Genomic DNA, 12085 nt, shown 5'->3' on the forward strand with positions numbered 1-12085 from the left:
CTCATGTAAAAACACGCTGATTCCCAGACCGTCCGTGGGCCGGATTTAGAAGGTGACTGGGTCGGATCCAGCCCCCGGGCCTTAGGTTGCCTACCTATGGTGTAACCTGTTCTCACAGCAGCTGACCAGCTTCTCCAATGGGAAGCCTATGAGCAAGCCTTGGACACAAGAGAATAAGTGAGAAGAGCCTGCTATACCAGGCCAGTGGCCCATGCAGTACATCATCCTGTTCTCACAGTGGCCAACCAGATGCCTGTGGGAAAACAGGATCCGAGTGCCATTGCAACTCTCCCCTCCTTCAGTTTCCAGCAACTGGTGCTCAAAAGCCTTGCAGCCTCCAACAATGGAGGTCAGAGCATAGCCATCATGGCTAGTAGCCATCCACAGCCCTCTCCTCCTCCATGAATTTGTCTAATCCTCTTGTAAAGCCATCCGAATTCCTGTGGCCATCACCGCTTCCTGTGGGAGGGAGTTGCATAATTTAACTACACATTGCGTGAAGGAGAAATTTATCTGTCCTAAATCTTCCCATATTCAGTTTCATTAGATGCCCACGAGTTCCAGTGTTATAGAAGTCAGACAAAGCATGGCTGCTGCAAAATAAATAAATAAATAAGGCATGCAGGTGGGTGGTCTGGAGATGTGGCTCAACCTGAGAATCCCATTGCAGATTTGTTTCCTTTCTTTGAATATATTAATCCCTCTGGCTTCTCAATCTTTATTGTCGTATTTCAATACCATTTGATAATCGGGGAAATACGATTTTTGGGGGGTATGCTGGTTTGCTGTTGTGTCTAATTTTTCCTTTCAAAGTATTTATTTTCATTTTATAAAGTACAGTCGTACCTTGGATCCCAAACGCCCTGGAAGTCAGACGTTTTGGCTCCCAAACGCTGCAAACCCGGAAGTGATTGTTCCAGTTTGCGAATGCTCTTTTGAAACCCGAACGTCTGACGGGGCTTCCGCGGCTTCTGATTGGCTGCAGGGGCTTTCTGCAGCCAATGAGAAGCCACGATTTGGTTTTCGAACATTTTTGAAGTCGAATGGACTTCCGGAACAGATTCCAAGGTACGACTGTATATAGAACAGAGAAAACAATTGTAACTGCAGGTGGAAATTGAAAAAGAGAGGAAAACAAACTATAAAATAGGCACAGAGAATGAGCACACTTGCACAGGGGTTAATGTAGCAAGGTCTAAGTCAGGAGCATCAGCATTATCAGATTATCTAGTACGGGGAGTCATATAATATGCCCTATGCTGTAGCTGTGGTGTTCAGCTTATTTTTTAGTTGCTGGTTTATTAATAGCATTTTATAGATTGCAATTGTTTCACTGATGATTTGTTAATTTATGCGACATACGTTGTACCTTTAATGTTCCATTATGTTCTTGCTATTTATTGTCACACACAAAAAGAACTTTATTGCGGCCAGTAGACCCGAAATACACGGTACTTGTGGTCTGTAAGCTGCTTTGGGAATTCATTTGAATGGAAAGAAATTCTGAGCTTGCTCACACTTCCACTGGTGCACAGGTCTGAGAGGTATTCTACCTGCCCCAACCACTTTCTCCAGGAAAACTCGCTCTTTACCACTGTATTGGAACTAACATCAACCTGCAGAAAAACCAACTGACATTTGCTCCATTTCAGCAGTGAATCCTTTTCCCAAGGAGAGGAGCGGGACAAGCAGAAATGTGTACGAACCCATAGAAATACATTCACTTACTCACTCACTCAGTGTAGTTCCAGATTTGCCAGGCTTGTTAGGAAGGCTGATTTGCTGTTGCTATTTCACTGTGTTGCCTTTTTCCTTTCTCTTCATTGCTTATCTGCTTTATTTCAGTGTTGATATGCTTTTGCATGTAACAAAAACTCAATAGGAGGTTTTTAAGGAAGGCCTGCCATTGGAGCAGCCACCCCACAATAAGCAGCCACCTGGAAACATCCCACAAGTTGCAAGCCTTCCCCCAATTTGCTGGAACACCCCAGTGTGTGGAGTGATCAACTCTCCAGATGTTGCTGTCAGTTGGATGGCTAGAGCATTTATACCCAACCTTAGCTTTTTCCAAGCAGCACATATAAGTCTCCTCCTCATTTAATTCCCACAACAGCCCTGTGAGGTAAGGCTGAGAGGAAGTGCCTGGTCCTCAATGCTACACCCAAAACTTCATGGCAGAGTGTGGGGATTGGAATCTTGGTGTCTCGGGGTCCTAGTCCCACACTCTAACCATTATGCAGCACCACCATGATTGCAAAGCGCTGTAGCGACTACAGCGGCGTCGAATGTTCGCTACTGCTGAGCGATACCTAGATCGGTATCTGAGGCTTTGCGTGCGCTTTGAGTGAGCTCTGAGCCCGCGCTCCCGTGTGCAGAGGCTTCTCTGCAAGCTCCGCTGTCCGGCACGTGGTGGAACTGGGCATGCATATGTTCCGAGCAGTCGCCAGGAAGGCACAGTAGTGCCAAGCGGCCCCGGATCGGCGCAACCTTGCCCGCTGTGCGCAGTTAAAGCGCAGCTTGGGATCTCTTGAGGCCATCGAGTCAGACTGCCGAGCGGGGGAAAGCGAGAGCGAGCAAGGCGCGACGCGGCGCAGCGCTTTCAGGCGGAGCAAGAGTGCGGAGCCAATCTCCGCCCCGGAATCGGAGTCCAAAGGGGCGGGAAGGGAAGCGCATAAAACCCGAGCGAAGGCGGACCGGCTTCCTTCTCCCCCGCCCTGTCCACGATCCTCCGGAGGCGCGCCGGGCGACAGCAGCGTAGCCGAGCGCGGGAGCGCGCGGCGTGGCCAGCCTAGGGAAGCCACTTACTTTTACTGCTTCTATCCCACCAACCGCGACTTGTTGCTGCTCTCTCCGCCCCGGATTCAAGGGATCTCCTCGGCCGCTGCGCCCATTGGGCGACCAGCACCGCCGCTCCTCCCAGGCCTGCCGGCTCGCCAGCCTCCGTCTCCGCCCTCCCTCCGCGCCCGGGTTCACCTTCTCCGGGCAGCCCGGCTTGCCTCCAAAGCGTCCGTCCGTCGGCGGAGCTTGCAAGGAAAGGAGGGGGTGTGCGGTCCGCGGCGCTCTCTCGCCTCCAGCCAGCAGCCGCTCTCGCTCTCCCGGCTGTAACCTCAGCTCACCCCTGCAAGAGAGGCATCAGTTTGCAATTGCAACAGCAGCAACTGCCAACGGCTGCGTCTTCGCTCCGGCTGGGAAAGTTGGAAAAAAAAAAAAGAACAACAACAAAAAACAGCGGACTAGCGCCTTGACTTCTGCGTTTCCCCAGGCGGGAGGCGTCGGACCCGAGAGGCCAGGGCCGACCGGCTTTTCTCGCACACCACTGACAACTGCACCTGCTCCAATTTAGGAGCGCCTCGCGCGTGCCCCGACGGCCCAAGGGATGGCTCTGCTGGTCGCCGTCGGAAGCTGGTAGAAAAGCCCGGTTCTCGCAGCTGACATCCCGCCCAGTCGAGGAGTCTCCAGAACCAACCTGCAGCCAGAGAAAAACACAGCGGGCTGACCCCCACTCCCCTTGCCGTCCAGCCACAGGAGAGATCATGGAGGTGCACGTCGGTCTGGGCAGAGTCTATCCTCGGCCGCCGGCGAAAGCTTTTCGAAGTGCCTTCCAGAACCTGTTTCAGAGTGTCCGCGAAGCGTTCCAGAGCCCCGGACCCCTGCGGGAGGAGGCTGGCCCCAGCCACCAGGCGTCGGCGTCCGCGACGGCGGGGTCATCTTCCTCGGGGTCCCACTTGCAAGAGCCCAGCGCCCACCAGCAAGACCCGGCTTCGCCCACTTACTTGCCTCTGGAGGAGCAGCCACAGGTGAGCAAAACCCTGCAGCCCCCCGATGAGCGGGAGGAGTCCGCGTCCGCGTCCTCGTCCGCCCCGTCCTCTCTGGCCCTGCTGGGAGGCCCCTCTTTCCAGAGTTGCCCGGGGGACTTTAAAGACATCTTGGGTGAGAGCAGTCTTCTGCAGGCGGCAGAAGGAGGCGAGCCCCGCGGAGGAGGCGAGGAAGCCCCATCTGACAAAACTGACTACCTGGGGGAGAGCGCCAAGGAGCTGTGCAAAGCCGTGTCCGCCTCCATGGGCTTGGCGGTGGAAGCGCTTGATGCGCCCGGCGTCGGCGAGGTGGCGGCGACCCGCGGCGACTGCATGTTCGCTGGCGCGCACGCTCGGCCCCTGAATCTGGGCGGCTGCAAGATCATGGAAGCCGAGGAGGGAGGCACTGGCGGCGGCGCTGGCGGCGAGGGCGTGCTGGCCATGGACGTGCCAGGACACCTGAGCCTCTACAAGAGCTCTCCGGAGCTGGAGGAGCCGTCGGGAGCCTTCCCGAACCGAGACTACTACAACTTCCAGTTGGCCCTGGCCTCACATGGGCGCATCAAGCTGGAGAGCCCCTTGGAGTACGCACCCGGCGGTGCCGTTTGGGGGCCGCAGTGCCGGCGCGCCGGGGACGTGCCTGCTGCCTTGGCGCCCCACTATGCCGGCCCTCCTGGCCCCGGCTGGCACCCCTTCTTCACCGAGGAAGGGCAGCTCTACGAAGGCGCACCCCCGGCCTCCTTCGGCTACGCCAGGAGCCAGGGCCCGCCGTCTGGACAAGAGGGCGCAGAGCTCCCACCGTCCGAGGTGTGGTATCCCGGGGGCGTAGTGGGCAGGATGCCCTTCGCCCCTGCCGCCGGCTGCATCAAGACGGAGCTCACCCCGTGGATGGAGGGCTACCCGGGGGCCTACGGAGACATGAGGTAAAGGGCTAACGCGCTCAGACATTCCTCGCCGAGGGCCGGTAGGGTTTTGCAAAACACTTGCAGGCAGATTGGAGGGGTAAGATCCCGGGTTTGCAAAGAGAAGAGGGGAGGATTGCAACCAGTATTCTTTTTTAGCCTGGTTTGCGGTGTGTGTGGATTGCATGACCTTTTGCATCTCCTCCTGCAATTTCCTTGGGTGTGAATTGGTGCAGGGCAGGGGTCCAAAGGAGGGCTTGGTCCTAATGGTTGCTGGTTCAAGGCCCACTCTGCTCTGGAGCTACTCGCAGGTAAATACCCAACCTGTCTGCTGAGCTTGCTGATCAAGTGTAGATAAAGCAAAAACTATATTAACCCTCCCCCCAAAAAAAACTTACCCCAGTTTTCTTGGGGTAAATTGTCAATTTGTTCAGTCCTGACCATGATGCATCTTTCTTCAGTCTGACTGAATGTCAGGATTTAGGGGTATCGTTTAGAAATGTTGATTTCATTGGCTTTAGCAGCATTCTGGATTCCTAACACAGTTGGGAGTCCTCTGCATGAATGTAGCATTATTTTGTTGTTTTGAGCGAGGTTCTGGCAGAGTTCACTGCCGTTGCTTCTCCCATGACTCATCGGAGAAGGTGCTTGCGCCAGAATTTCTATGCTCTGAAACCAGGACTTTGAAAGGTGATTTAGCGATCCATTAGAGATATGGAGCTATGATTATTCATATTTAAATTTGCTCTTATCTCCCCCCTCCTCCCCCCCACTTTGAATAGCTGAGTCTCTTTATAATGATCAGGGCCGTTTCAGTGTTGTTATTTTTTATATATAAAAAGTTGTCTGTATTTTGTGTGCTCCAGCGAGTTTCTAGAAATGCTGACAACAGCAGACGTAAATTAAGGTAAGTAAATTTGTGTCCATAAATGTGGATGAGCCAGTGGCGTAGCGTGGGTTGTCAGCACCCGGGGCAAGGCAAGTAATTTGCACCCCCTAACCCATGGATTTGCCCTAACCCCAGATGTTGCGCCCGGTGCGGCCGGCCCCCCCTGCACCCCCCACGCTACGCCACTGGGATGAGCTCCCACTTCTGAATTCTCACCCCTTTAGAGACTGAACTGAGACTGCATTTTGAGTTAAGCTATGCTGCAAATATTATTTACACGCAAGAGAGATCTCATAGTTGGTTGACAAATATAGCAAGCGGTTAAAAACTTTTGCAAGCTACTTTCTAAACAGAAGGTTGGAAAATGCAATTGATGTAAATAATTTAAACACAGAATTAATCAGTACGGGCCTTTATATAAAGGTATGCATGTGCAATTTTTTTTTAAAAAATGTTTCTTTTCTCTTTGCTTAGCTAGAGCAGATGAGACATGAGATACTTGCTTTGGTGTTGCAGGTGTAACCATGCTTATTTGAGGGAAGCCCCACTGCACTGGATGGGACTTTCCACTTAACAATTGAACCTCAGTTGGTGGGCACTGGACTTTTACCCTTGCCACACACCCATTCTGTGTCTGTCCCCCTGCAGCTAGTTGACTCAACTGGAGTTATGGGCTTTTTTAATACCTAGGTATCTTGTGTGCTGGTTGTCCTGGCACACTCCTTAGCTAGCCAGCATCCATCTCACCAGTGGCGCCTGTATTGACATTCTTAGTGGTGAGGCCATGAGTTTAAAATGAAGACAAGGATCAGGTCCTTCCCTTCCTAGAATCCAGTTGTAAAGGAACTCAGACTTATCGCTCCCTGAGTACCTCATGCCTGCTCTGGTGATGTAACAATGACTTCATTTGTTTGGGCAATAAAATTTCTGGCACTAGTAGTAAAGTCTCCACATCAACATTTATTATTATTATTATTATTATTATTATTATTATTATTATTATTTTACAAGCAACAGTCAAATGCAGTGCACTTTTATAGGAGTGGTGATGGCTTCCTTGAAACCAGATTCATATGATCCTTTAACAAAAAGAAACGTAAGCAAGGAGGTTTTAATCTTGGCTTCAGCTATATATGATTAAGGATCCCTAATTCCTTAAGGAGCAAGTCTTATTCTTAAAATCTGTATTGCAGCCTAATCCAAAAGATTCTTAAACTGAAGCACTGTAGTCCTATGGAGGAAAAGCTACCGGTTTCACCAGAACTTATTTCTAGTGAATATATACGTTTAGAATCATATTCTCAAGTGACTTTAAAATTATAGTGTTTGAGCTTAACCGGGTTTAGACAGATTTGCATTAGGATCTTCGTTTAATATTTGTTTCATTTGATAATGAATGGGTTAGATTGTCAGCCTTCCCTATCCAGAAGCTGAGGTAGAAAGCACAAATAAATAAAATTAAAACGAAAGAAAGCATGAATTGATCCATGTCCCAAAGGCTCATAGTCTGGAAAAACGTTGTGGATGGCCACAACGCAAGCCTCCCATAAAATTTTACAACAAAGATACTGAATTGATAACTTGGGATCTTAATAAACTACTGCATGATTTTGCAAAGGCATTTAATCACTAGAGTTACATGGGACGCTCTGCCTGTACAAAATGGCACGCACAAATTATATGTGGGACTCATCACAGCCGAGTCCAGTGTTGCTTTTGCCTGATTGTGTCTTTATGATACATGTTGGGAGGACCAAGTGCTGGGTGGGGGTGGAATAATACAGTGGGGTGGGGGGAAGGCAAGAAGTTCTGTGCATGTTGATCGGTGAAATGTACAACCAGCACAGAAAGAGCCCCTTTGCGTTTAGGCGTGATTCTCATATTGGGCTGCTTTCGGTTTGAAGACTTGAGCCATCCGCCATTTTGTCCTGCTTTCTCAAAATGCAACTCGGCGATATAAGCACGGCAGTTATGCTACCCTGAGCTTTGGCCTGCAGCTCCCCCTCCCCATTTTCATGGAAGGGGCACTGTCCAGATTTTGCCTTAAACTATTGGTGAGTAAGGCAAGTGGTACCTGTGTGGTGCTTGCAAGCATCTTGGGCGATGCATCAATGCTGACCCATAGAAGCTTTTGAGTCAGAGAAAATGGGGTTCATTGCTCGGGTCTCCCTGAGTCAAAAGTTGATTCACGTCTGCTATATGTCTCCACCACCTTCTTTTTTCGCCCTTTTATACACACAGCAAGAATCAGTTCTGCCCAGGACAAAGTGGAAATAGATAGAATTTAAGATTTTGCACGCCTAATACCTGGAACGGTGACCATAACATTTCAGTTGCTTCCCAAGAAGTCGTTTTAGGGACTTTTAGGGAGTAAGTGGTTTTAGATCCTTTAAAGCATTTAAATTCCCCTTGGAGTGCCATCCCTGAATATGCTGTATCAATTTTGCATTCCCCACTCCGTGGGAAACATTTTGGGAGTTTCAGATGTAGAAATTAGATAGATTGCGGAAGAGAAGCAAACTAGTGTACCCAAGTGGGTTTTTATTTTATTTTAAAGAATATACTTTGTAAGCAGTTGATTGCCCTTTCCCTTTCTAATACTTTTCTTGGGCTGTATCCAGCCCTCTGTGGAATCTAATGGGAAGGCTTCCCATCGATGTCAGCGGAGCTGAATTAGGCCTTTGCATTTGTGACTCCCAGTCCCGTTGCAATTTTTAAGAATTGCAATCTGAGCTGTTGAATAATATTTATTTCTCACATTATCACTGGGTGGTAAAGCCCACTTTCTTCAAAATGGAACAGCTGAATCTTGCTGGTGCAGACAGCAGGGGTAATGAATTGCTTACGGGCAAGTATAGAAAAGCTCGTTTTCGTTTTACTGGAAAATGGACTGCAGCTCTATTGGACAGATGGCAATGTCTCCTCTCCCTCACCAACCCAGTCATAAGACCCGTAGTAAGAACTTTGGTGGTGGTGGGTGACATGATAGATCTACCCAAGAAAGCAAAACAGCTAAATGCAACTACTCAAATAAGTTATTTATCCAATAACATTAATAAAGTTTTAAAAAGCTAGGTGCCATCTGCACACTAATATATCTGTTAGCCCTGTGTCTTTTCCCGTAATGCTGCAAATTGGAAACAGGTTTATTTTTTACTGAGCAATTTGAGAGAAGACTGCCAGCTTGTCTCCCCCACCCCCTTATCATACAAAAACAAACAGACTAGAACATTGGTAGGCAAGCTAAGGCCCGGGGGCAGGATCCGGCCCAATCGCCTCCTAAATCCGGCCCACGGACGGTCCAGGAATCAGCGTGTTTTTACATGAGTGGAATGTGCCCTTTTATTTAAAATGCATCTCTGGGTTATTTATGGGGCATAGGAATGTGTTCATCCCCCCCCCATATAGTCCTGCCCCCCCACATGGTCTGAGGGACAGTGGACCAGCCCCCTGCTGAAAAAGTTTGCTGACCCCTGCCACCATTTTTTAGACCCATTCATTTCCATAGGAGAACCAAGCAAATGCCGAAATTGTTTCCTGTTAAGACAAAAAGTAACTTTGGCTGGATCACTCAGTGATAATAAAAGCTCAGAAGGGACTGGGAATATTTAATTTATTTATTGCATATTTAGCCCCCCTTTCTCGAAGGAAGCTCAGGGTAGTGTGTACATAGTTCTCTTCCCTCACCCCAACATATTACACCCTCAAAACAACCCTGTTACACTGCATAGCCAGAGGTGCTGGGTAGCCCACCAGACAAAAGCCCAACACCCTTAACAACCACATTGGGTCTCATGCTCGTAGAATCACAGAACTCCCGAGTTGGAAGAGACCCCCAAGGGTAATCTACACCATTGTACGGAGTGGCACATTGGCTGAACGAAAATGCTTGTGGCAAGAGCATGGGCACCCAGCGCTGTTCTCTCCAGGTGTAACTGGTCTCCCAGCAGACCCAGCCAGCGTTGCCAGTGGCCTCCATGTTGGCTACCCCTGAACCAGAGCTTGCAAAGGCACACCCAGCCTTGGCCTCTTTTATTCCTGCCCGCCTGCCACCACTGCCATCTCTTCCCATAAATGGATGTAGTGCTGTGCACATTTCCTTGGGAGACAGCAAAACTTGTGGGACCTGTTTTCCGAATAGCTTGCTTTGGATCACGCGTTGCATTTTATGAATCAGGTTTATCACTCTTTACCTCCAATTATTTCCCAAGCTGGCGGTTACTTTTAGGCTTGCAAGAGTCCTCCCCAAATGCAGATTAAGGTTCCTGCAGAGTAAGGAGGTTGGTTGCCTCTCCATCACCTTTATTCTTTGTGGTGCTTTAAATGCCACCTGACAGCGAGAGTGGTGGCTGCTTCATTTTAGCTTTGCACTTTCCCGGCAGCACAAGCAAAGAGCATGTGTGGGGTGGGATTGTGTGTGGTCTTTCCCCCTCCTTGATGTTATGTGCAGATCGATCTCCTTAAAGGTTATTTATTCCCTTGGGAGTGAAGTTGCTGTGTAGCTTCATAATCTGTTTGCCCTGTGAGTAGCTTTTGATTTTCTCTTGATGTGGGGAGATTAGCGATGAAGAAATTGCTTGGGCTAAGATAAGGATTTCTGATTTATAGGTGCTTTTCTTTTCTTTTTTTAACTCTTCTTCAGTGGATAACCCAGTTGCAGCCGTATGGGTTTCTCCATCCTTTGTTCCTCCTCAAGTCCTTTCAGTGGAGCGAGCCTGTCACATAAACAATATTCTGCATTTCGGAAGGACGACACAGCCAAAAACAATTAAGCAAATAGCTCTCCTGATGTTGGCCATAAGGACAGGATAGTCTTAATGCCTGCATCTAACTTAAGCCTAAATTTTGCACTGTTAGCCCTTTCCAGTCTGGGTGGCTTTTCTGGGGCTTAATCTGCCTTCAATCCAGGGCACTTCTTTGACCATGTTTCCCTAAACTGGGCTCAGTACGGCTTGAATCACTGAGGAAGCCTGCATAGCAAATGTCCGGCACTGATCAGTGCTAGAGCAGATATTCTGTGGTATGTTGAATGTCCTGTACATTTTCAGTGTCAGGACTAAGCCCCAGGAGTTCCCATGTAATTCTGAAGACACAAATCCAGGCACTTAACAGATTAAAGCTTGGTGATAAATAACATTATGTTGGGTTTTCTCACTTACCCCTTTTCCTTTGGCTAGATGTCCCTTCCAACTCTACAGTTCTATGATCCTTTCCTATAGGGCTGGTGATCGTTACGTTTGATGCCTCCTTTTTAAAACGTTGTGATCTGGCACTGTTGAACTGGGAATATTTTATCAGGAGGCAATCCCCACTGAAGACGTTAAGGGTCTTTTTATACACGCACCTACCCATGTAAACATGTCGCCCCTCCCTTTGGGCTTGCAGGGTCCTTTCAAAGCAACTTCCTAGCACTTGTCCTCTTGGACCAGAAGCCTGCACTCTTCACCCTTTTTGGACCACCTCGGATGACCTCCACTTTTCTGCTTTTTTCTTTCACCTGCTCTAGGTTTTGTTTTGTTTTAGGTTTAAAAAAATCAAGACCCACAAAGGCCATTTTGCAAACTTTCCCTGTGGCATTTTTAAATCCTCCCCCCCCCAACCACTTTTGCAGACTTTGCTGTTCCCCCTTTGTGTCGGTTCCTGCCACGCTTCGTTTTTCAACTGCTTTTTTATTTGTTGGAAGGGAAATAGGTCAGTCCAGTTTCCGTGGAGGACGAGACTTGGTCAGCTAAAGGGGGGGAGAAATTAATGGGCCAGTTTGTGAGGCCTTCCTTCACCTGAAGGTCATTGATCTGAACCGAGCATGTCCACGCTTCTGAGCAGAACATGACCACTTCCTTTTCTGTGGTGCCTGCGGGGTGCACTTCTGGCATCAGCTGCAGTCGTTATGGAGAAGTCATTTTACTCTTGGAAAAAGAACCTCATGGTCTGTTACCCGCAGCTGGAGTCTTTTGTTGTTGTTGTTGTTGTTGTTGTTCGAAAGGTAAAACGGTTTACTGACCAAATTGCCATATGAGCCGAGGCCCAATTCAAAGCTTCAGATTTGCACACATTGTCTCTGTTACCGCTTGCGCAGTTCCTCATTGGTAGCTTTATGCAGATTTTTGTTGCAAGCCCTCTTACTAATTTTTCATTTTTTAACAACAACAACTTGAGGGAAAGCAGTACACAGCACTGGACGAAGTACATAGCAGAGAGAGAGAGAAATCCAAGCACATCTGGACTGTGTTCAAGGCTGGTTATTATGATTCAAGATATTATTTTTCAGAAGTACGCCAGCTTCTCATTCGTGGTTTCTGTGCGGATTTATTTATTTATTTTTAAAGAGTGTGGCCACCATTATATGACTGTGCTTTCGCTGGAATGCTATCAACTACATTTCATGTTTAGTAAAAGGAATGTTCCAATCTTGGATTGAAAGTGGTTTATGAGAGATAAGCTTATAGACAGACAATTAAAAAATAATAATGGCGCTCTGATCGTGTTTGCTTCAGGCTTTT

General features: G+C 48.5%; 1 protein-coding gene across 1 annotated transcript in view; it reads left to right on the top strand.

Annotated features, from left to right (window-relative positions):
• The first annotated feature begins 3531 nt into the window (after positions 1-3531).
• AR (androgen receptor) overlaps positions 3532-12085 on the top strand; it is a 233733-nt gene continuing 225179 nt past the window's right edge. The window contains exon 1 of the mRNA XM_053374239.1: positions 3532-4717. Coding sequence (XP_053230214.1) covers positions 3534-4717 — 1184 coding nt within the window. The 5' untranslated portion in view covers positions 3532-3533. The remainder of the gene's footprint in view (positions 4718-12085) is intronic.

The sequence above is a fragment of the Podarcis raffonei genome, chromosome Z (genome assembly GCF_027172205.1).
Source record: "Podarcis raffonei isolate rPodRaf1 chromosome Z, rPodRaf1.pri, whole genome shotgun sequence".
In the NCBI taxonomy this organism is placed as follows: domain Eukaryota; kingdom Metazoa; phylum Chordata; class Lepidosauria; order Squamata; family Lacertidae; genus Podarcis; species Podarcis raffonei.